This window comes from Vanessa atalanta, chromosome 14 (assembly GCF_905147765.1).
Source record: "Vanessa atalanta chromosome 14, ilVanAtal1.2, whole genome shotgun sequence".
In the NCBI taxonomy this organism is placed as follows: Eukaryota; Metazoa; Arthropoda; class Insecta; order Lepidoptera; family Nymphalidae; genus Vanessa; species Vanessa atalanta.
This window is the reverse complement of record NC_061884.1, coordinates 7,215,530-7,243,464: the sequence shown is the minus strand read 5'-3', so window position 1 is coordinate 7,243,464 and position 27,935 is coordinate 7,215,530. Positions and strand designations below refer to the sequence as shown.

Below are 27,935 nucleotides of genomic sequence, written 5' to 3'. Positions count from 1 at the left end.
ATAAAATAAGCATATAATATTAATTGTATAAATCGGCTGCTGTATCGGTGAAAAATTTCCTAAAATGTATATTTACTTTAAGATAATTAAACTCATCGATCACATGATCGTAGAAACTTTTCGAATTCTTTTAGAATAATGACAATGAAGTCAATATTCATTGTAATTTGATTTAAATGCTAAACTACAGTAAAAATAACACGTAATACAGTAACGGTCTGTATATTTTGCACACCCTCCAATTTTGAGGGGAAGAAGAGAAGCTTATCCACCACACAGGTCCACTTCCAGCTGATGGTACCATCAGATACCAACAGGTTTCAGAACTGAGAACGTGATAAATTAAGCACAGAAACATTGTGAGGTAAACATGCATTCGTAGACTGGGCAATCTCAGCTCCCAAAGTTTATACTAGTAAAGTAATGTAATACTTTTCCCAAACGTAGCATGGTACATTTCACACGAAATTAACGTAATATCCCTCGACACGAGTCGTATTTATAACATAGACATTTTATCTTGTATATTTAATCCCTTAGAAAATGGGAAAACTATCTTAATACGAACCTCTGTCCACATAATACTTAAAAAAGTAAAATAAAATAAATTGAAAATATATTCACAAAGCCGCAAAGCATAAATCAATAATCGACAAAGCCTTTAAAAGTTTCATCGTAAAATATGTGAGGTGAAAATGGATTTAAAAGTAACATTCTGAAATTGAAATATTCAACAAAGATCCGGACGAAGCAAAATGTTTGGTTGCAACAGTAAAATGATGCGGCTACTTTGTGTACGCGTATTTTCCGCGCATTAGCCGCTCGCTGGTCTGTGGGACCCAATATAAATATTTTATCAGGAACTCGGCCCGTTATGGAGTGACGTCGGTAACAGACATTATGTTTAATACTTTTAAAGAGACTCGTAACAATATTGACTTACGTTTAACGTTCACTTTCACGTGTTTTAACACATTTTAAACCAATAGATAGTTCCATTTCTATATTTTATAGCCGTTTCACACATATAGAAAATATAGTAACGAAAAAAAAATATCTTGGTATTTTTGGCCTGGGCGTTCGCAGAATAACTCACCACAATCGGAACAATGGAACGCATAGAGGAAAAACTTACAGACATTTATTTTTACACGACAGCTCAAAAAGGAGTACAATGTTTTCAAGCCTTAGTATGTTTCTTTATTCCACTATAACTTTTAAATTCCTCAACAGATTTGTTATCGTTAGATACTCTACTACTACTTTTCTGTCGTGACACTGGTAGTAAATTATTTTGAGAAGATTTCAATATTGTCGTGATTTTTAATCTACAAATTCTAGTATTATTATTTAATTGCTACTCCTCCTCGCTTCGCGTGAATAAATAGTTATATAATAAATAATACAACAAGGTTCTATACACAACTTTTAGATAGAAAAACAAACCTAAATAGAAATAATCTTGTTTTTTAAATTATTATCAACTTTTCTCTACTTTTATATGCATCTATTATACGTATAAACCTTTCTCTAAATCGCTCTGTTTATTGATATCATGCATTATAATCTCAACGTAAAGACGGCGGGAATTGACTTTGTTTAATGTTATTGGTTAGTTCTCGTTTGTATTTAAATACTCAGTCTAAGTTCGAATAAGGGGAAAAGTTAATAAATTGAATGAGATAACTCGATGGTATCTAGTAATAACTCGGAATGAAGGGCTTTTGGGTTGATCCAAAGGGCAAAGGTAATTGAGAACGATAAGGAAGTCGGTCAGTCTGTTGCCGTTTCTCGGTAGGTACATTCATATTTATTATGATCGGCGATCTGTAATTCGTGAATTAATTTATTAATATTCATTTTACTTACCAATAATCGATCCTTAAAAAACTGGTCCTAAAGAATTGAGATAGAACACGTGAATCTTAGCCTATGATTGCGGATTCAAATCTGGGACATCACAACTCCATATTCTTAATCTATTTATAACTTATCACTAGGTGGTAAAACTCCCACTTGAGTATACAGCTTACATTGGAGTAGCGTGATGATTTAGACATTAGTAAAATAAAATATTGATGCAACTGTCTGAGTTATATATTAGAATAATAAAGAATATTTACAGGAAGGTAATTCTTTACTTGCTCTTTTGTATAATTATATGAACCTATTCCTAATCAAATGGTTTATAAAAAAGAGGTATCTCCAATTATATGATATTAGTTGCCGCCCGCGGCTTCGGTAGGGTCGTTGGTGTTTGCCGTTGGTCGTTAAGTGTTAGGCATAAAAAAGTTATCTATCTCCTTCCTTTATTCAAGCTTGCTTCATACATAATTATATATTCAGATCAATGGTTTGGTCGTAAAAGACCAACAGTCAAACATAGAGTGAGAAAGACAGAGAGAGTTAAGTAACTTCCACATTTATAATATTATTAAAGATGTCGTTCGATATCTTACTATATAAACTTATATTAATCTTTCGAAGTCAGTCACAATTTGATCTCGAAACCAACTAATAAAAACAGTTATAGCAATTTCGTTACACCAAATGAGAAAGGGTTTACCGAAAAAAAGTTATTAAGTAAACCGGATTTATCCAGTTCCGCGAGTTTCAGATACTCCGCTCTCGCTTAAGCTTCTCTCCTGAGAGTTTGCTAATAAAAGAACTTTTCAAATTAGGGACGGCAACTCCACAGATAATAATTTTATGAAACTGGCACAATTCCATATTAATAACAAAACGTTTTATTTTTATAAATACTTAAACATATTTTAAATAATAGTAACACCAATATTTTTCATAAAAAAAAAATCTTCATAATTTTTCAACAACTATTTTAAGTGTAAGTTTTATCACGGAACAAAAATTGTTACAACTAATTTTTACTCATCAAAAATTTCTGTATTTCTGTTGGACTAATTTTTACGGATAGGAAGTCTTTTTTGACATTTTTTTTGTCCTTCCCGTTCATAATACTTACTATATACGTAAAACAATTCGCGTCCACCAACCGGCAGTCGGCCTTGTATGCGTGGAAATATATTTTCCGCAATTTTCCACTCTTCCCTCTCGTATAAAGTATAGGCTGAGGCCAATTACTCGTTGGAGGCCGCGAACAGTGTGCTTTACATTTATAATCGAATATTTTTATCGATTTGAATCTTATATTTTGACTGGCGTTTGATAATAATTATTTAAAAATACTTAATAATATGTAATATAATGTATAATACTTAATTTGATTAAGCCGGATTCAAAATAAGAAACTGTATATATTTTAAAATTTAAATTGGACAGGAAGAAAGGCTTTTAAGCCAAATGGTACTTTTGTAAATGTTAAGGCTAATTTAACTTTAAACGACATTTCCTAAAAGTTCTATTTTAGCAATTTAGCGTTTCTTGCTTTCCACTAACGATATAAGATATTTAAACTTGAGTATATTCGAATGGCATTGTGTACATAATCCAACAACAAATTGCCTGTCGTAATAGGTATCATGTCATCAAATATTCTATCACTAAGTAATTTGTATTGTTGTGTTTCGATTTGAGTAAATAAACCAGTTTACACCAGACAAGCACTAGGAACGCTTACTTATTTTTGACAGTATAACACATCTGACACAGTCAATGTATTAGGATCACTATTAGGTATACCATTTGCTAGTCTGCCTTACTATATTAAAAAATAAAGAGCTTCCTCACATCAATCAATACGAGATACTTAATTTACAACTTAGGCGGGATATCCGAGGGATGTTCATATCCTGTAGTCGCAACTATCGTTTTGCATTACTTCCTTTAGTAAAATATAAGAAAAAAGAAAAACATTATATGTCACTGAAATAATTATTATCATTTTTCTATAGACGAGTTTTGCGAAGAATACCCACACAACCTCATCCCGACGCCTGGTTACTGGATTGAATGCTCACGCCAGAAGATCGCGACTGACACGATCTGGGACGAATCGGAATCAGAACACGACAGTGGGCCAGATGGAGATGGTGGTGAGTTCGTAGTTTTAGTAAATAATTAGCAAAAAAAAAAAAATTATATTATAATATAAATAATAAGAATTGACAAAAAAAAATACCAGAACGTATGCGGCGAATTACATATTCAAAAGGTCAAATACCAATGAAATTGAATGAAAAGCTTAGAGCTATATGAAACTCAGCGGTAAAAGAATTATCAAAATCAGTTTATAAACACAAATATGGCACACCTTCGGAAAGAAACGATTTCCCCCTGGATATTTCTTTGTTATGTGTTAATATACGTATATTATGTAAGCAACCAAAAGTTTACAAAATAAAGAAAACTCGCTGAGTTTCTTTCGCTGATTCTTCTCAGGACAGGGCATTTTCTGTTTCGAACCCGTGGTAGTTTTGGTGGTACAATCCATAGTGTGTATTCTATATTGAATAAAGGATTTTGATTCGATTAAAAACATAAAAGTTATAGCCAAATATACGTAAAACATACATACTATTAAATGCAACTCCTACTTTTTTTTCTTACAAAATTGACTAAATAAATATAACTAAATATAGTATATTACTAACAATATTAATAAATACGACTAAATCGTATAATCGTATGTATCAATCAAACAAATAAACTAAGATTGAAATTTATATATTCAACACTAATAATTTACGTAATCTTAAATCATTCATGCGGAGCTGTTGAAATGACTTATGACTCTTGCGTGACCGGCGCCAGTCGGGTCATATTCAATTTGCGAGCACAGTGAATTTACATGAAATATAGTTTAATGAAATGTTCCATTATCAGATACTTGATATTTAATTTATATACACGTATGCTTTTATACTTGCCTACATAATACGTATACATCTTATTATATATCATTTTATATAAATAAACAACATCGACTAATTCATTAATAATATTATACAACATTTACAAGTGCTTGGTTTTCACTGAATTGTATTTATAATGATATTAATTTATCTTAACTAAATTATTTATAGCGAACTAAAAAATCTCTAGTCAAATAGAACGATTTATTTATTTATTTTTATTTATTTAAAAACTTTATTGACCAACAACAAAAGTTGGAACAAAAGGCGGACTTAATGCCTGAAGGCATTCTCTACCAGTCAACCTTTAGGCCAAACAGAAAGTCATGAAGGCGGTAACAATAAATTTTACAATAAATACTATAATAATAATAATAATAATGAAACAGAAACATAGATCAAATATTATATATATGCATGAGAATACACATTTATAATTAACAGAGACATAATAGAAATTTTAAAAACATAGCGTAGTGAGAGAAAGAAGGAGAAACTTAAGAGAGGTTTTTAATAAGATGATCCTGTAAACGACGCTTGAACAATGCCTAGTAGAAGCCTTTCTAATTTCTACCGGAAGTTTATTCCATAATCTGACAGCTTGGACGGAGAAAGCGTTAGTTAGGAAACCAGAGAAGTGACTGGGAAAAGAGAGAAGGAGAGAATCAATAGAGCGTAGCTGTCGATCGTGATTGTCAGAAAGAAATTTGAATTTATCCTTTAAGTAATCAGGGGAAAGCGGGTCAAAAAGAATAGAAAAAAGAGAACACAGTAGCCGTAAATCTCTGCGTTGGCGGATAGGGAGCCATTTGAGTTCGGCTCGACAGTGGGAAATGTGGTCGAATTTTCGAAGGCAGAAGATGAAACGCAGGGAATTATTTATGAGGCGATCGAGTTTGTTTAAAAAAAATTCATTGAGATCGACATAACACACATCAGCGTAATCGATGATCGGATATATAAGGGCTTGCACTAGCAAAACTTTGGTTTTAATAGGGAGAAAATTTCTTAATCTATTGAGACACCTTAAGGTGGCGGTAACCGAGCGACTAACTTCATTAATATGCACCTTCCAGCTCAAAGTTGAATCAATGTGCAGTCCGAGATCTTTAACATTTTGAGAGTAAGGTATGATATTGTTATTAAACACGATATTTGGCAAAGAAGAAATATCGCACTTGGAAATGATACGCGAACTACCAACAATGATCGCCTGACACTTAGCTGGATTTACCATGATACCATATTTATTAGACCAGTTATATATGTAAGTAAGGTTTTGATTAATTTTATTTACAGCTGAATCGATATCCTCCAACTTAGTATGAATATAGAGTTGCAGATCATCGGCGTAGAAATGGTAAGAACAGTCGATGTTATAAGTAAGAAAATTTATAAAAATAGAAAAAATAATAGGAGAAAGGATGCCACCCTGCGGCACGCCAGCAGATAGGTCAAGCCACCCGGAAAGACATTGATCCAGCCTGACCGCTTGCTGGCGGCCGCGAAGATATGAGGAGAACCACTCCAGAGCTGATGAAGAAAAGTTTAAATGCTTAAAAATGGCAAGAACAATATCATGATCTACCAAGTTAAACGCGTTGGAAAAATCAATAAGGACCAGTATGGTGATCAATCTATTCTCCATACCAATCCGAATATCCTCAGTTACTTTGAGAAGAGCAGTAGCTGTACTATGGCCTGGTCGGAAACCTGACTGATATGAGCTGAGAATATTATTGTTATAAACAAAGGAAGAGACTTGTTGGTAAATACTTAATTCTAAGACTTTTGACAAGAAAGGAAGAATGGAAATGGGTCTGTAGTGTATGTGTTATCATATAAAGTTATATATTTGTTATTAGTTATAAACAATTACAGTATAATCCGACTGTGATGTTTATTTGTTTTCTATTGAACAACAAAATCAGATTATGCAAAAGGTAGGCTTAATGCAGTAGCACTATCTACGAGTCAACCTCAAAACGTACAGGAAAGGTTCTAAGTAGGCATGCAAAGTTTTAGTAAAGGAGAGAATATATTACATATGCCTTAATTCAATTTCTACGATTAGATTTTACCTCGTCTGCTACTCAAGCTTAATATTGTTTTATCAAAAACAAAGTAAGTAATATAGGTTGAAAAAAGTAGCTAAAATTGAAATCACCATATAAACAGCAAATTAAGTTTGTCGAATGACAGAAAACGAGATTTTAGAATAAAATGTAATCAAGTATGTTCAAACTTACTATAATTATATGTGATAACAAACTATTTACATTATTAACAAGCCAACAAAAGCCACTAATAGCAGCCAACGCTTCGAACGTTCGTTACAAATTCCTTAAATAACTAAGTTAAATTATATAGTCACGATTCTGAAGATTTTCAATAACTTTATGAAGCTTTTACAAAATTATATTATAAGCCTGTTAAAACAGCGCTCAAGTTCTTGCAGCCACAAAAGGCTAGTTCGTAGTTGACTTTACCTTTGAGTACTTTTGAATTAATTCCAATATTCTTCATCTTGAATACTTAAAATAATAATAATAAACTTCCTCACATTCTACCATAACATTCAGATATTCAGATTTAGTATCTGGTTTCTGTACAGTATTAATTTCTGTTATATAATTCATTATAGTTACATACAACATTTGCTTTGTAAGATACAGTAGATCTTATATATTCAATCATTATATCTAGTGCATATTCAAACAGTAAATATTATCGTTATTTAAATATAAACATATATTATATATATGAGGTTGTTTTTATATACAGTGTTGGTTTTGTGGTTATTTTATACAGTACCAAGGCATGACGACGCGAGTTATAATCTGTCCATCTAATCAGCAAGACAGGTCAATCAATGTTTTTACTGTCAAATATTTGAAAGCAGTCTTGAGTTAAAAGGGGCTTGGTATATACGGCCGTACCTCAGAAATGACGTAACAATTGACACTCCGTCGGATAGTGAGATTGAAAGAATAGTGAGTGGACTGTGGGTAGCAATTACCAATTCGTTAATACATCAATCATTACTAATATTATAAATGGTAAAGTAACTGTCTGTTACCTCTCCACGCTTAAACTGCTGAACTGATTAAGATGAATTTTGGTATGGAAATAGTTTGCGCTAAGTTTCAAGAGACAGCACTTGAGGTCTATTAACAAAAATATGTGTCATTTTGCCCCAACAGGAATTCGCATTAATTTTTAATTTTATATTCGCTTTACTATAATGTTCCATGCTCTGCATCTGGCATTATAACACATCTTAATATAATTACGTATTAACAGCATCACTATGTGCGAGATTGATAACGTTATCTGAAAATGATATATAGGCACCCAGAGAACACATCACTCAAGTCGTAACGTGGTTAGGAACCAAGAAGCTATTATTATGATTTAAGAGTAAATCTCTTTCATATTATCTTTTGATGTATGAGTTATGCATTTCGAAATTTGAAACGTTAATATATTTGACAGGGTTCCATTTATATTAGATTCTTGTCTGTGTAACAGCTGTTTTAGTTAGAAAAATATATTTTTTTATAAACTAAAAGTATTTATTTATTTGCTCGTATTATCAATGTACTTTTAACATTTTAATGAAAATTAATTGATACCTATCCCAGAAATTCTAGAGAAACTTTCTAATCGCGTTTTTCACTGCCTTATCCAACTTGGAATTCCTCCCGTATAAAGATTTCAAGTTTAAAAAAAATGAAAATCAGCTTAAACAAGGTCTTTTGAAAAATTTGAGCTGAGCGAATGTGATTGTGGAGAAATAGTGGACTATTACAATTGTCACGTCTCAGGTGTGTGACACCGAACATGTCCGCCATCATTTGTATTAAATAGAAAATTCAAACGGATTTTTTTTAAACATATTAGCTGTATTATAAAATTAATATGAATTTGGAATTCTAAGAAATAAAGAATGCGACATTACACTAACCCGCATCAGAAGTCGGTAATTACGTAGGTAAGGAGGTACTATATACATATATATGTACGTTATTATTTTAGTCTTACAAGTGCCCAGTTCAGGCAAACCTAGGAATAATACCCGCTTCGTCAGTAATTCCTCCATCACACTATCTTAATAATTTATACGTTATGACGAATGAGCAATTTAATATGAAACACACACGAAACGACAATGTCGTTGTTAAAACATTAGTAATGTAAGGAATGTGCTCTTACGTTGTAAATTTCAAGTACCCTGGAATAAAGGTGATCATTTACAATCAGTGCGCACATTTTCTTGTCTCTATTTAAGTAATAGCTTGAAGTTTTATTATTTTACTATAGGAGGTTAAATTAAATTAAAGAGAAACTAGCTTTTTTAAATATTTAAATAAATTTCACCGAGGAAATATTTTTAAGAGACTGTCACAGAAAATTCCAGATTGATAATCAACAAAAGTAAGTATTACTGGCCAGTATTACACAACTCTTTTATAGTAAAAAATTTATAACATACGATTTACAAGATATTAAGTTTTTGCTATAAAAAACATTTACAGATTAAATGTTATGCAATCAAAAAACATTTATACTATTGTGTATAAAATTAAAGTGCCATGATTCTGTGCTTCAGCAGAGAATAGAGCGTATTTGCACACGTAGCATATTCACAAGGAACTAATTAAACTTTACTAAGTACATCTATGATCATTAATCGAACACGTGATTGACTCAGTGTGGTAGAAAAATACATCACAAACAAAAATATTCCCAAGGACAGTTTCCGTCAAGTAGCCGGTAAGTCATAAAAGTCTGACCAAACCATATATGGTGAAAGTCATATAATATATTTTTTAACAGCAAAGTCCTGCTAGATAAAAATTTGGTCTCAAAAAACGATCATTTAAAGATAATTGGATGTAACTGACAATTAGACAGACAAGGGCCAATCTTTTAACTATTTTGCCTCGGATATAAGAAGCCCTAAAAAGGAAAGCGAAAATGATAATAATAATTTCTAGAGCTGATTCGCATGATTATATAATAGGAAAGACTTAATAGCCATAGAATACTAAGAGCCAAAATGGACGACTAGACTGTAGTTTAAAAATAAATGAAAGTAATAACTATTAAATACATACGGAATATATATATATATACTGAAGATATGAATAGAATGAAATATGAGATGGTAGTGAAAGAAAAAGACATTGCGCCAACCTTCAAATAAATAAGATAAGATAAGCGAATGGATCATAAAAGAAAATATAGACAACCAGTATGATTTGAAAAAGTCTAAATCTAAAAGTTGCACATGATGTGGTTGACAAGGTAAGGCTAGGCTTTATTTTTCTTTACCGATTGACCGTAACGGGACGACTTACCAAAACTTTTTCAAATTCGATTAATTCATTTTCTCCCATTTCTCCATATACTAATGTTATTGTACGCAGTACACTTTTCGAATAATGATGTAAATGGTGAAATTTCATAGAATTTTTAAAATTTGAATATTAATATCATACATTTTTTTAAAAAAACACCGTTACATAGCTTTAGTCAAAGTTTGCGTTCATGATGTTCTGACGGTTTGAACTACTCTTCCAGTAAGTAGACCGATTAATCACAATCACAATAGCTATAGCGGAATACACATGTGTGTTAAAAAATATGAACAAAAAATATATTTGACTAAGATTATGATATATTATATATATGGACATAACGTCTTAGTTTCCAAGGTTGGTGGCACATTGGCGATTTAATGAATTGGTCTTACAGCGCCAATTTCTAAAGGTGGTGCCCATTTCCCCTCCGCAATTACATAAAAAAATACAATACATAAATAAAATTTCATTCAAAGCATATTAGTGATATACTAATTTATCTTTACTGATACATTAATTTAATACAGACACGTCTTACACAAGCTTTCAGTTATGCAAAATCCACCGCAGATTAGACTGTGATGACGCAGCGGTTTAAAATTTGTTGATTCTGAAAATTATACAAGCTTAGTATTGTAGAGATGAAAATTTTTTGTAAAAAATGAAAATTTTAAAAAGTTGAGGTTTCACTTAAGCTTTATCTTAAAATTATAAATAGATAAAGTGTGCGGTAAAATGTAAATAACCATTTTAAATACAACTCCGTCGACTTTTATTTCAAAACGCTATAAGTACTTTATGAGCTAAGAAAGCAAAGTATTGGAAAACAATTCGTTTCAATCATTTTTTTAATTGATCCAATATAAAATACAGATAAGTACCGATAAGTCTCAACCAGATGTTACGCAGTGAATATTTTATTTTACTCTATTTTTTTTGATTCATTGAAGCGGATGAAGGAGTTTTTATTAGAATTTCCTTCTTTTTGTCATGATTTAAATGTATTAAGCCAGGGATTGTCATACTACTGTTTACAGTATATACATTTTTATAAATACTAATAATATCAACAGAAGGAGAGCAATTTTAAATACATATACATGTATATATTATTTATCTATTTCGTAAAAAAATCCCTGCGATAAATATTTCACATACTCGGCCTTGTTTCAGTTATATAATCATTACGTAAATTAATGGAATAGCGATACATCTTCATAAGACTAAAGCAAATAGAGTGTGACTATAATACCTAAACTAGTAACACATTTACCAGTAAGTTTAAGCCCGCCTAAACTTGATACGTTTACTATGCAAAGTGGATTACATTGACATAACAGCGCTTTAAAGCGATTTTGGCTGACATGTCCAAACTGAAGATTTGACTTTAATGTAAAATGTTAAAGGGTCTATATTATACTAAGGCATAAAATTTATTCAGTAGGAAACTAATACATTTAATTAACATTACATAAAAACGTTTCTTAGACTCGTAAAGCATATTTAAAGAGCAGTCTTACAATACGTCACTGCCTTTAAAGTAAGATGTATAAAAAAAAATGATTTTGACTTGTTTTCCACAATCACAGTTTTATATATTGCTCAAGCTTATACTAATTTCATTAGTGGATAATTTCTGTAGCAAGCTGTCTGTTCTATCTCATTCTGCACACGTTTTCAATTTATCGACCCCTTATCTTCGTAACCTTAAGATCGCTGGCGCCCGGTGTCTTACCCTCCTACACGCCTTTACTTGGTTTTGTCTTGTGTAAAACCATTAATACCAAACGTTTGTATTTGTATAATCTGTGAAAATCATATTTATGGCATAATTATTTAAAAGAGTGTACAACATTTTTTAATAATCGATATAACATATTTATCGATAATAATAAATTAATTAATAATTTAAAATATTATCACAGATATTCTTGTGTGTATTTATAGAATGTTACCCTAAATTATCTACAATAAAAATTCGAAATCAAGTATTGTTTTATACATATACAATTATATCGAGCTGACGGATCTTCAGCTCATGACCGACGTGGTCTTTAAGGAGGAATATCAGGCATAATTAAAATGAAATTAAATTCATGATTGTTTGACATACGAATATGACACGTTTCAAGTTTGCATGACATAATTACAATAGACAACATTCGAGCGAAATAAAGGAATTAAATGGTAACTAAAGTTTTAAGTGCCATCCTGTGAGAAGTTGACCCGGTCATCGACTAACAATGGCGGAACACAATACCCGTACCGACTCGTGTTCGTTGGCATATTCCTTGCCTTCAATTCCTCGTAACTTCACGAGTTTGCTGATAGCTAGCTGAATATCCATAAGTTCGTTTCCTAACTATTGTTTCTCGCTAACAATGGATTTGTTTCCCTGATATTGTTGCTTTTTCATATAACTTACAGTTTTTATGTTAGTATTTTATCTCTTATTGGACCTCTGAACTCGAAATTTTTTACATTTTTTCACGGTTAGGTATATTTTAAGAAAAAAAACTATTTTTTCAAAGTATAAGGTTCAATCAGATTTTAAATATAGTACATTTTAAGTTGTGTTACAAAATCAATGAAAGATAATTAATAGAATTTTATTTTGAAAGTATTGAAAAATGTGCTAACATCTTACAATCTTTAACATGACATTTTATAAAATGCATTGTTATATTATACTAATATAGGAACTTAACAATTATCCTTTCCATTTTTTATTTAATCCGCAAAATATAAATTTCCTTAATGTTGCTGAGAATATATTTTTTATTATTTACTTTTTTAGTCTTATGTAAGCTATGGGTGCATTCGAAGCCTGATCTGGACAATAAGACAGTTGTTAAGCTTCTATAAATATTTTTTAATAGCAACTCAAAGTAAGTTTTTCGTTAAAATCACAATCAAATGTATTTTACTAATATCTGTATTCTGACCGGTCCTACGACAAAAGAGATTAAAATTAAAGATTATAAAATTTTCTCTCAAAAACGTTCCGTACATTTTCTTGTACAAATAATGTTTTGAGAGTCAGACACGAAAAGTCAAGTATCTTGACAAATTCACGTGACCCACTGAAGGAGGGATCTTGTAGTTTTGTTTTTAAATTTTTCGAGAAAATTGAACGTTGGAATGTTAGAATGACCGTTTCTTGTCGACACGATAATTTAGTTACCGTTATAATTATGGTTCCTATTTATAAGATTCTAGCTGAAAGGCTGTACAAACTATTGTGAGTTTTAAGGGCCTTTTGTCCGACTTCTGTTTATCGTATATGGAAACTTTAATTATCTATCCATTGTATAATTTTAACGTGTGTTATACTTCCCTTGTAGTTTGGGCCGCGGCAATGTGTGTATCGTTAGTATAGCTTAAACTTTAAAATTAGGCAGTGTAACGAACGATCACCCTTCTCCTATCCTACAAATAATATCACCCATCCCTTGCCTCGTTTCTTCGAGTGTGAAGACCGAGGGAGCGCTCTCAAAAAGAAAGTGTTGTCGAGAGTGAGAGCCCCGATTTCGACTTAACATCTTCCTTTCAATTCATCTTAATACACTCACGCGTACAATTAAGGGTCTAAAAATTATTAACAAAAATTGAGTAAGTAACATTGAAATAATTAAATCACTCTAAATTTTGAATTCCCAAATGAGCATCGACAACAGCGCTGGAGAATTTATGTTACTCAAGTGTTATTTAAAGGTAGGTTACTCCCTTTTCCGATAAAAAATCCGATGGGAGAATATCACACACGACCCAAGAGCTCAGACGCAGGACCAATGGCTTTCCACGCTTTCCCAGGCACTGGGATGTAAACATTGTCGTGATTTACCGTGTACATTCATGGACATAGATCCAAGCAAAAAACGTTCACTTTTAATCTATTATACATAAAATAAATTTGGAGTGTCTGTTTGTAATATTAAAATAACCGCTTTTTACTAAATGCATGTATGTATACACGGTACACAGCAAAAAAAAAACATTATTTACAATTTCTGTCTGTCTGTTTGTACCGGCTAATCTCTAGAATGGCTTGATCAATTTTGACAGAAGTTTCACTGGCAGACAGCTGATATAATAAGGAGTAACTTTGGCTACTTTTATTTTAGAATTATATATATATGTCGGGAAGCCGGGACAAGCCACTCCGTCATATAAAATATGAATAAAGTCACTCTGCAATTTCCAAATCCTGTCCAGTAGCGCGTAGCCTTGGCGCCGCTGTTACGTCGAGATCCTGCCACCAACGATTTCATACTCGTAACACAAAAGCTGCCTAATACAAAATTAATAAACTATAATAAAATCTGCGAACTGAACAATAGCTTCTTTGTTAAATTCAAGCGCGCGCGAAGTCACGGGCACCGCTAGTTTAAAAGAAAATTTTAATTAGAATTATAAGACATTTGTCAAATACATATAGCGAAGTGTTTAAGAATTATCACTCACATTGCTCGCTCTTCCTCTTGCTTCATCTTAAATTCCGCTACTTCCGAGAATGTACTATTCAACATTTCACTTTACTTTGTTCGTAAGCGGCAGTCCCGGAACATAGAATATTCATTTCTCATCTCGATGTAGGCTACCTAATCGTGTAGGAGGGTCCAAAAAATATTTCCCGTGACATTTACTCGCATTATTGATGTATACACCAAGTTTGGCTCGGAATTTATTTTTTTATAATTTATCTTAATATATCGAATGTAATGACAATATTATTATCTAATCTAGTTAAAGAAAATAGAAAGGTTTGACTTATTTTTTTTTTCTTTTGCCGCACATCGAATAAATAAAGGTCATCTACTTATTACGGATTTAAGCGGAAAATTGTTAAAATTCTGCTCTAAGATCTTATAATTAAGTTCGAACGAGTTTAATAAGTACTTGAAACAAGTCCTTATCAAAGAGATCGTAGAAGTTATATTAAATCTTTAATAAAGACATAAGAGTTTATTTTTGTCAACAGCGTAACTAAATATAGTTTTTTTTATTATTATTATTTTTGAGGAATTTCATATAACACGCCGCCAGCCTTGAGAACTAATTCGTAGTATTAATAATTATAAGAAAGGAGCACAGTAATCTAATTTGTTTCTTAATTTGAAATTTTAAGTTTAATGGAGTTATGTTTTCCGAAGCAAGGCAGTGTATCGTGTCAAATCAAGGACCGCGTTTTCTGCAGTCTTATAAGTTAGACTGCATTTTTTACACAGTTGATAACTTTAAAAAATTCACGGATCCTGGTGGGGACGGAGTTGTGGGATTTTTACTTACTAATATATATCAATTACTGATATCCAACGACCGTATCTATCGTTAGAGATCGTATTCACATACGCTTCCACTGCCGCGGCGGTGTATATTATATATTCTTACCGATTAGAAGTGAAAATAACTTTGAATAATAATTAGTATTGCTACTAGTAAAAAATCAACTAAAATGTCAATTTTTCTACTCGACTTGACTTGACCCAGAAATACTATGAACGAAGCACCCAAAATTTGCGCTAAAAAAAAGCCAAGCCTCTGTGACAAGCGACCGCGCTTTTTTTTTTAATGCATGACGCTATAAGGTATTTATTACATTAGGCGGTGGAAATCATAATAATGTCACTGACGTGTTTTGTTATTTTTTATTTCGCTGATAGATTATATCTAATAAAAAAGCTTATTGTTTAACTTGTTTTTAATGTCATATAATTCTAAAAGTAATTTACACAGAACAAAGTTTAAATATATTTTTGTACAAAATTCACTTATGACAGCGTGACAAAGGAAAACGTCACTCTGATGTGCCCGAGCTATTTCGCATGCGAGAGAGTTTCATTTTTAATAATTTACCGTGACGTCATGTCACTTCCACTGAGCGACTCTGACACTTAAACTTAAAAAGTTTTATGATGGACATATTTTATATATAATTAGAAAGATTACAAGTCAACCAAGACCTATATTGAATTGACAATAAAATTATTATTAAAGATAAAATACATAGATAGTCGAATAATTTTTTATCCAATAATTTTTATAATTTCTGATTTAATAGTCGACTTTGTTATGAAAATAAACGCTAAACTTAGTATAGTCTAGTTTTAATGCGAAAGTCTAGCGTACTTCAAGTTAATTTACGTGAGAACAGCTTAGCACGTCTTTCAACGTGCCGAGATAAGCACTTGAAATAACTATGAAGTTCAAAAGTCGACGTGAAAATAGTTCCTTAATAACAACGAAAGTATAATATTTTGATTTAATAGTATTATACAAGAGGTAATGTTAGAATATCTTGTACATTACACACATATAGTAGGCGGTATTTTATCGAAAATATTATGTGATATTATAAGCCGCCGAAATTAAGCATACAAGGAATACAAGATTTAAGTTATAATAAAAAGGAATACTAGTATTTTTTGTATTAATCTGGAACATTTCTACTATTCTTATAAAAAGCTATATATATAATATAAATAAATTAATCTTACGAGCGAATCCAGTAGTGTCACGTTTCAATCAAAGAAACACAATAGTGACACTTTTTCTCAAATTAAATAGATACCTAGTTCACTACGTTTTACTGATATTTGTTGATAGTTATTAAAGAGGATGTTAAAAAGAAAAACCATAAAAATGCACCGGTACGTTATATAAGCCGGGAAAACTTGTCATAACCTATCTCGATTAAAGTCTGCCCGTATTGAAATAGCAACCGCATCGAAACTATCAGAAACATACGTTCCGAACTCGTTTGTGGATATGGATATATTTTTATTTCAGACATACGACAGTTTCACTAACGGATGTGCTACTTCATGACATTTACTTAATTCGAATAAAGCTATGTCCGGTTCTATAACTAGTCGATTTTAGCAATACGCGAAAAAAGATAAAATAATATTGAACATTTAAAAGGCTTAAAGAAAACGACTATATTTTTTTATAATTGACAATATTAATATTCTTAATAGACTACAATAAATATTTTTATTTTATATGTGTATTAGTAATAAGTATTACTTTACATGTATAACTATTTTAATGAGATTCCTTAAATACAATCATTTCTTGGCATTCTTCGAAACCATTTCATGTTGCAGAATAATGTATGAATAAATAATAAAATATTCGACACAGACTTCTTCAAGACAAGCTTTTTTCATCATTAACTAGCCCATTCTCTCAGAAGAAGAATCTCAAGAATATTCTTATAATACTCTGTTTCTTATGCTATTATATTCAAAATTGAGTATATTTTATATTTCGTAACAGCATGAAAAAATAATAATAACTTTAATACTACAATGATACTTAGATAAATATTATATACAAAGTGAGATTGCTTCAGGAAATTGAAATTTATTTTTCATACAAAATTCTTAGTAAATAAAACTCGTTCGTTCCGTAGAACGAAGCGAAAAATATTGGATCGAGTCGTGTTCTGATTGATGGTGATCAAGTGAGCGAGGAAGTTTAATGTATGTCAATGTTTGTTTTTAAAATACGAAACAAATGTATTAATAAAGTTTTTTTTTTAAATCCTTCTATGTCAAATTTGAGTAGCATTAGGAAAATATCACAATTGAGCCATGGTATCAAATCGAATGAGAAAATAATAACCTATATCACTTGTGTTCCTCAGTTTCATTCGCAATCTACTAATTGTCAAAATTTATTGTGATCATCGAATAGATTATTCACATTTACAATATTTTTTACAATCCATTTATATAAATAATGACCACTTAAATGCCAGTAGTATCCCATTTTTATATATGCGTAAATCCTACTTGAAATAATGAACTTATAGATACCTAACCTTATATAGCTTCTTAAGTCTTATTTATTTATTTAAATGCTTTATTGCACAGCATATAAGTAAGCTGATAACATAAGAGAAACCAAAAAAAAATCAACAAATGGTCCGCAAAAGTGGACTTATCTCTTATAGCGCTCTCTCACAGACAACCTTTGGTGAAAGAAGCTTTGTAAGAAAACACGTAGGTGAAATATGAGAGAGGAGATAACAACTATTACATTTGAATATTTATATATATAGTATAACAATAAACTATATATACAATATAGTTTATAGTTATACTTATATAATATATAATAAACCCCAAACTACTACCCAATAATACACACATAAAAATATTGTATAATTATATGTACATAATAATAAACTACATTTTATTTCATACACATCATCGCATATTATTATTACACCCTATTTAAACATGGAGTTGTTTTCGCCCACTGAAAAAAAAACATATGGATTAAAAACTATAATTACAGCCCTAGTTAAAAATCGTTAACACACAACATATTTTTAATCTTTTAAAAATCGATCTAAAAGAAATTCATATATGGAGCATATATGGGTAAATCTATTCTGCCATCTGGAATTATTTCTTATAAACAGGTGAAATCAAAACCGACACGTCTGGGCCGTAAGCCGGGGCTTAGAGCGCAATACTATACGATACGATAACAATTTCAGCTTAAGCGATTAAACGTTTCAATTTAATGCGAGTATTATTTAGAAATTTGCAAAATTTAACATTCCTGAAGTGTATTAAGATAAGCGAATAACATAAATAAAATTTTCTAATATACTTTGCGCAATAACAATAAATAATATGAAAAAAAAATTAAATTTTTATTTTTTAAACACCTCAAAGAAAACTTTGACAAATCATTCGTATGAAGTGATATATTAAATAAAGCTTATATTTAAAACACGTTTTAATAGATAACACATTATTGTAAACAAAATAATATTTTACTAGTAGATGATATTGTATACAATACTCTCATTATTTTATTTTGTCGGTATTAGGAGAATTAAAATACTAATATGACTTTTATCTCCTAATTAAAAACATATTCCTAAACAATAATTTTTTATTCTCTTTATTATAATATTGGTTTAAATATGACTTTAGCAATGTACCCCACATTCATTGTCGAAAAATAACATTTTGTAACATGATGTCAAACATTTCTTAGAGGGATACGTAGCTACAATATTTACAATTCCACGTTATGTTCACACAATTTCGTGTAGGGTACGTTTAATCCCATTATTTTAACCTGACGGAACCCGTAACAGCGAAATTTTAGGAGAATTACGTCAACAATACCGTTTTGCGTCAAATTATAAAGGACGAAATACATTATATTTTTATATACTTACATGAATATTTTCGCGTAATGGATTGTTTAAGATTTCACGTTGAAGCAAGCATGTTTCTAATATATCATATTACTTTTGCATATACAAGTAAATAAAAATACTTACTCGACTACTAGAAAATACTAAAAAATCTTATATTTATAAATTATAACTTAACGTTATAACTATATAAAGTCAATATATATAAGATATATGTAAGAATGGAACGTTGATCCAGTAGCTAGCTTGTGTGGTAACGGGTCATGAAATCTCGCGTCAGATTTACACATTTTATCGAGTTTGTTATGAATAAATACTCAGTAAAAAAGTTAAAAAGGTATCGTAGAGCATGCAGTCAGTTCTCATCAACAGTTGTACCTGTGTTTGTGGACACGGCTGAGAACTTTTTTACCTCCTGCAAGATGCTTTTTCTTAAAGATTGCGAGCCGTAGCCGAAAATCGATTCTACTTTATAAAAAAAAGTAAATTGACTGGCAGACATACAGCCCACAGTCTAAGCCGGTGGGTCTAATAGGATGTAATATTGTATTATAGGAGTTCCTTATGAAACGTAGGTAAAGACTAAAAAAAACTTTTTCAAAATGTATCTCCTAATAGAATTAAATGAGAAACATTTTTTTTTATGAAAATACGTCGTTTCAGATGCTAGAAATAAGAAAATCAGCTTGTGTTAATGAATTAAACTCAGTAGTTGTAGTTTTTTTTTTAAATTCACCTAAGAGTTTGAATGTTTGTGATATACATTATGTTGAAGTTAGAAATATGGAAATCGGTGTTTGTTGGTTTTAGCGTTTTGCTAGAAACAGCTGTTACAGTGTTTTTTAATCATCTAAAAGGGTAGAATTGGGGATGGAAGTTTGTATGGAAGTTCTTCATATTTGAAGTTAGAAATGGAAATTCATCATTATTCTTCTGTTTATGAGTAATAAACTTGTTAAAGTGTTTTGAAAATCCCTTAAGAGGATTGGGGTTGAAATTATAAAGAGGAAAACGTCGTTTTGGAAGTTTCAAATATGGAAAGTGGTTTGTAGGTCTATAGTGTTATATAAACATCGGTAGGTTATTGTATAATGTTTCCGATGGGATATCCCATGGCTTGTAAATGTATGCTAGATAAATACAATTTACTTTCTTTAAAAAAAAAATAGACATACGACAACTGACATATCTTATATCATCATAATAATCTCATGTCAACTACACTACCCAAATAATTTCTGGTCAACTATAACATGAGATTCTCTCTTCAGAGCACCGTAGAAGATCAGGATCCCTTGACGAAGCAGCAGAGGACAGCAGCGATAATGGAGGGAGCACGCCAAAGAAAAAAACAGCAATTGAGGAACAGTGGGAGAGGTCAGGTGGCTTCGAACTCACATCAGTGGAACAAGAGACGTATGAGAAATACTTTTATGGAACGGAACATTGGAACTATTTTACAAGTGACGAGGACCTGGGACCCGTGATATTGTCGATAAAACAGGAAACTCTTAATGCAAGAGACCAGTTTCGGTAAGTGGATATTTTGTTATTTCCAATAAATAATTTAAACATTTTCTCAAAGTAAACATAATATGAAAAACAACACCAACATATCGTTGCTTACAAGTAACACTCATATTTGTTTTCCTTACGATTTTGATAACTGCATCAAAATTTCTTATAAGATCCGAGGATCTTGTGGCAAATTATTACCACTATATTATCAATTTGAATTAACGTGCAAATCTATCAATTTCAAGCATTTGTAACGAACGATTCGTGGAATGTTCTCGACTTCATCACCTTTCAAGGGAATGGAATTTAATCAACCTACATCTAATTAAATTGAAAATAAAATAACGCTAATGAACGTTGACTGCGAATTATGATAACAAGCTTTAAGTATTTGATAAATTCTTGATAATTTTATAATCAAACCTACATATTATATGAATATCAATTTAAAAAATGGCAACAATTTCACAATACAAAATGTAATATTAGGTTTTAAGGGTTATTTTGTTTACAATTTCAGAACATCTTAAATATTATTTTGTAAAATTTTAATTAATTAAATGCGAAAAATGGATTGAAATACTTTAATCAAAAAGCTAACAAATATCCTAACATTTACTTCAATTTGATGTCCCTTTTCAAATATAAAATATATAAAAAGTAAATAATAATTAAAATTTAAAAATATATCCACTCAACATGAAATAATAGTTAAGAATTCTTTTGAAATCACGTGAGAATAAATCAGTTAAGAAAAAACGAAAGGAAAACCGTTTAAGGCTGATGTTGGCAGCCTCCATTATTTACAAAAGAATTTAATTACAAAAAAGTATACTACAAATGCAACGAATTTCAGTTGAGTCTCCATATTTTTATAAATTAAAATTAAGCTTATAGAATTACAATTCGGTTTGTCTTTGTGTGAATTTTGTATCGATTAAAATAATATATATAATATGAAAAATACGTAAGAGTAAATAATCATTATTGCTTATATATAGTAGAGAGGGAGCCAGATTCTTCTTAATACATATTGCATAGCAATCTAGCTAGGAGATCAGCAGTTCACCCGAAAATTTGATTTTTTTGTACAACGCATATCACCGCACCTAAACCGATAAACTACAAAGTCGATTCCTGAAATCTGCCTCTGTGACTTATGCTAGTAATTATAACGAAAACTATAACGAAAGAAGTCCATTTGGAATTAAAGTTAGCTAAATTAAAAATAAGAGGGGATAATAAATTAGTAAATCAAAAATATAATAAAAAACTACATGCATCAATATTTGCTTCATTATGTCCACTATAGATATGTCAATATCATATTGACATATCCAATTTAACCTTGCTTAATGCTTAGGCTTATTTTAAGTTTCTCAAGTGGGCAATATTAAATTCATATGACAGAAACAGGTTGAAGTCGCTGAAACTAACCTAATCGATATTTTATATTAAAGTGGTATGCTTTTTTATTGTGTTGAATAACTGTGACAGTGATATAAAAAATGGTATGTCTTTGATGCAGTTCTTATAAAAAAATAAGGGATACTAAAATCTTTCGTAATAATTGTAGGATTTTTAACTATCTAATTGGAGAATTTCGTCTAAAAATGTTATTCGAAATATCGCCCCTTCAAAATACAGTGAGTATTTTGAAGGGGCGATATTCCCTTTAAAATACAAGTTTAAATAATTTAGTAGGAAAGGTTACAATCAGTACCCGGTTCCTAAGTTTGCTAAGATTTTTTATTAAAATATTAATGATGACGACATAATAAAAAAGTACCCTACCTAACAAGTTACGTTTAATAAGAAGATGCTTATTTACCTACAATGATTAATGTATTCGATAAATTTTCCATTTCCACCTGCGGAGCTAAGGCAAATAAAATGTTTAAGTATTAGCTTTTATGTAGTAATAAAAACCAGCCCTGATAGAATTATAAAAGTGAAAATGTTGATTTAGCAAAAATTGAGGTATAACTTTATTATTAGTAAAAGCATTTTTTATTGCATTTATTTTAAATTATATATTGCTATTATATTAGTATTTGAATAGTATTATGTAAAATAATCAGTGAGATATACTTGTAATGAATAAAATGTAACTTAAAAGTTAATTTTAAAAAAACTATGATGAATATACGTACTAGAGGGAGAAAGCAATGAAACCCCCTATTTTGAATGTTAATAAACATACAAATTAAAGTCAAAGGCAACGCAATTCCAAATATAATTACAATTTTAGATTACATTCGCGTTTGTCACCTTGCAATTTGATTATAGTGTGGTAATCTAATAGTAGTTTCACGCAATAATATGAGAGAGATGTAATTTGAGGATTTTAATTTGTATATTACAAATTTATGAAAATATCAAATTTTGCATCTATTTAATTAGTTAGGACACATAATATACGAAGCCGTCGAAATGTTTGCTGAGTCGATGTTTTCTCGTTACTAAGTTTCAGAGCATCTCGTCCTTAGGGAATTCACATTTAAATCAACAAGATATATTTCTGAACCATAAATATTATTTAACCCTTATGTCATAATACTTCATCTGTATCCGTAGGGTTATGTATTTCATCGTTTGGGTTCTTGCTTACCCACATTATATATGGACAATATCTCTCGTAAATAAATACTGTTTGTTTTGGTTGATTTTTATCTAAGGTCGATCGTGACTTCCAGATACTGTTATCGTAAAGTAAAAACGATTTACCAATTAACTTAGGCGGAATCAAAATGTAAATTTATATCCAAAACTGCAGTATATCCACTTGCTTAATATTCCCATAAGAGCCAGCGGACTCATGTTAAAGGATACGTACGGTAATACCATACTCGATATTCAAAACTCGAATTCTGGAACACAATTTGCTAGACATAATAAATTCTAATGCTATAAACTTTCACATCATCACAGAGTACCAAGAACTTTAGACTTTTTTAGAATACGCCACCATGTCTTCCGAATGACGCTGAATTTAACCTTCTCCGTTCAATATTCGCCTTTTCGATTGCCAACGCAATATCTTTCAGCGTCTCGGCCTCGTCGAGATCCAAAGCATCTAAACCATTTTCATTGGTAGAACTATCCTCACGCTAAAATCCGTGATTACGCCACACATTTGCGCCGTAATTCGGTCAACTATTGTACGACGGAGAATAGTCTGCATCATTCACTATCTTTTGCGCCTTCGATATAGATTAAAATAGTCTTTTACACTACATCGTTGAATTGAAAGTTGTGCATCCAATTAAAAAAAATCCTTGGTCGTTATAATTAATTCCAAATATGAATCAATATCAATAGGAACATATAATAAGGCGTGGAAAAATTTATGGTCCATATTTCAATGATGACTAAAATAAATTTATATTATTATTCATATTTCTTATTTTAAAACATACTTGCCACTCTTTATACTAGTACAACAAACTAAGACATAAACGTTAAATACTTAAGTAATATACCTACTTTTCATTTTATTTATTAATTAATTGCACTAGTACAACGTAGGAAAAGGTAAAATATATACCGAAAAATCTTCTGTGATAATAATTCTCAATTTATACATTGATGCTTGTTATATTACTAAAAGTGATACGATAAAATAAATACTTTACTCGTATTCAAAAATTTCTATAAACGAGCATATGTAGTGTGTAAGATAAACAATTATCATTGTAATTTTCAAGATATACGATTTGTAACTTAACAAGAATACGGCTTGTTTGACGAAAGGATTTAAAACAACTTCTACGTGTTTTATATTAATGTGCCTTATAAATGTTTTCTCACTTCGGGACTTACGATTCTCACGCATTAGGAGAAATGAATAAATTATATTAGGATTACTGTTTTACGTTACGTCTTTGGAATATTAAATAAGAGACGATTTACTTAAATGTGTTTTAGGTGACATTATTTTTAAATATAATAATGTATTAGATATACAATGGTTAATTTTTTTTATTTAAAAACTAAAAAGAAATACAAATATATTTAAAACTAAATAATAGCTACGTTGATTTTAGCTTGAGATATGTCAGATTTAATAACTAAATTTAAAACGACATCAAGTTATTAATAAATCGTATTAACCTAAAAAATTAAATATCAAACTGACATACACACGAAAGGTGAAGTCGACTTGAGACTATAGAGCGGAAAATTTAAGTATATTTATGATAAGTAAGTGTAAGGCATATATAAAAACAGCGATATGACGTCATACAAAACGTAGACATATCTAGACACGCTATAAAAAATGTCTTTTTTACATAGGAATAACTCGCAGGGAGATTCCCGGTACGATCACGGTGAATACTTACCGGCATTTTCATTATTCTCTGTCATAGGAAAACTGAGACGCGACGAGAAAACTCGAGAATTTAATTAAAGCGCTCTTAAAATTTTTAAAGTTATGAGATACATTGACTTGTTGGGATGAGCTTCAATAGAAATATTTTGCTGAGATTCTCAAAAGTAAGATATTCGTAATATTATTTTAAAGAACATCAACTAATCTACATCAAATTCAACGTTTTTTAGCCTTTGTTAGACTAATAAGTTATTATAGAGGTTATTTTATCAGAATAATTGTAGAAGTTTTTAAATAAATGCGCTCTTCATTATCTAATGAACTAATTAAATTCCAAACATTAATGCGAATTTATGCATACGGTTTATAGATCCATTTGAAACACAGTTGTATTTTGCACTATTAACTAAAATTATGCGGTGAATTCTACCACACTTGCTTCGCAAACTAGTTATGTCTAACTAATTTAATATTGGCACTCCATTGAGTTCAAATCAACAGTCGTAACCACTGAACTGGTAATAATAATTAGAGTTTACTCGAGACGACTTGAATCCTCGCAATTTCGACGGATGCCTATCATGGAGTGCTTAGTTTGCCTAAACTTCCTTTACCTTCCTCGCCTTTGTTGACATTTCCACTCGTTTCACAAAGGGATATTTTACTAGTATTAATCTCGACTTAAAATTAAGCTAACGAAAACATTTTGTTTGAATACCATTTATATTAACTTCCTTTGTATAACCGGATTTTAATCAACGTCGAAAGTCCGAAAGGAACACGTACACTTTGTATGTCAACATCGTTTGTGTTGATTACATTGTAACACCAGAATACAGTGCAAATTTACGGAAAACCACATGCAAGTGAATAAAATTCAAATCGAACGGTGAAATGCCGCAGTAAATTCCATTCGCAAGCAACATTTTAATAGGAAACAGTTCCTTTAAGAAAACAAGCATTTATATGGTAGGGAAGAGAAAATAAGTGCAAGAAACTCTCGTCTATAAACTATTTAGCGTTTTTCAAAGTATAATATAATGCGTTAATTAATAAAATTATTCCAATATTCATAACATATAAAATTACTATTATTTGGTCGAACCATCATCATTCAGAAAATTTAAGGAAACATTTATGAACTTTGTCTTAGCGTTAGTATATACTACGTCATTATCATGACAATTATCTTCCAGAATCCTAGTCCGGGCAATAAGCTACACTGTGCACGGGCTAATTCCGGCTTCCTGCGTGTTTGCTGATCGTTACAATCGCGAAGAAGTTGTACGATCCCTCGGCAAGGAAGTCAACATCAACCCCCCTCTTATGTTGGGACAGTTGCCTGATACACCCGAGGAACTGCTCAAATTAGACCAAGTAAGTTATATTTCGATACATATTATATTGAACTTAATAGCTTGGAGATTGTTTTATTTTTTAGAAATATATTTTCTTGAAAATTAATATTTATATCAGAATTATTTCATCATTAACATCTTCAAATTTTATGAACGATTGATTAACCTTGGTTAATGACTCGTTTTATTTCATAGCATTATAATTCCAAATAAAAACTTATTTTGACTTTTAAATTAACCCTAACGAGCCATCAGAGCATTTGAAAAACAGATTCTCCTGCTATTTTATTCCTTTGCAAATAAATACTTCCCCCATCCTATACATTATAAGCGAGTAACGTTTCAGTTTAATATGTGAGCAAAAAGACGATAAAAGCATTTTAGAAATAAAAGCAGCATTCACCGGAGCAACGGCTTATCACATTTTGCAAGGGAAAGAAGAATACAAAAGTAGTGATGGGATAATACTCGTGAAATAATCGAATAACTCTGTGATTAAGGTCGCGTGACAATCTTGTACAATGGGTTCAAATTTCATACATTTAAATTATAAACATTTACTATATTTTCCAGTACGGTATTTTAGCTGGTAGGTACCAGCTAAAATTGTCTTTAGTATTGCTTAAGTAGTTTTTTTAATTTAAATTATTTTTATTGAATTATTTATGTATTTTACGAATAAGATACATTTAATATCTAATATGATATTATTATAATATTGTAACTTTAATTCTCAATTGTCCAATGTCCTGATTCCAAAAGTAATTTAGCGAGAAATGACTTTCGCTGCGATTGTTTTTCCAATTCCCAATTACGAAATAAACGATGCCGCCGCTCACGCCGTGAAACATTAATGAGAACCGTTAGAAGGAAGATACCTATCCCCTCCGCCCTTGAGAGTAACAAACCCGCCTGACTCCCCGAGCTTGCAACTAATCACGGTAATGAACTAATGACAAGTTTCATGCAAAACTACTTTGGAGACATGTATCAACTTTACCTTTTAGTATGAATGGAGATACATCAGCCAATAAGATTTCACAGCAAAACTACATAGAAAGGGGAATGTGAATTTAGAATTAATACAAATGGTACCTCAGCATAGCAGTCAAGTCGGGCCTCAACCATCCAGACGCCCTCGGCGAGTTATAATTTGACGCCCTTTTGATGATATTTGATTTTATTTAAAATTCTTTAAAAAAAACACCGCAATCCGTTTTTTCTATTAGATCGATATATATGGGTATTCAAATTAAGTGGTTATAGGGAGGCGCCCTGTAGACCTCGGTGCCCTCCAGAAACCGGCGCCTCGCGCAACCGCCCAGGCGACCCCCCGGTAAA

The 27,935-nt window shown here is 30.9% G+C and overlaps 1 protein-coding gene across 1 annotated transcript in view; it reads left to right on the top strand.

Moving 5' to 3' along the window:
- The window catches only part of LOC125068913, a 70,481-nt gene that overhangs the window by 28,904 nt on the left and 13,642 nt on the right, over positions 1 to 27,935 (top strand). The window contains exons 6-8 of the mRNA XM_047678289.1: positions 3,873 to 4,021; positions 20,659 to 20,918; positions 26,433 to 26,613. Coding sequence (XP_047534245.1) covers positions 3,873 to 4,021; positions 20,659 to 20,918; positions 26,433 to 26,613 — 590 coding nt within the window. The remainder of the gene's footprint in view (positions 1 to 3,872; positions 4,022 to 20,658; positions 20,919 to 26,432; positions 26,614 to 27,935) is intronic.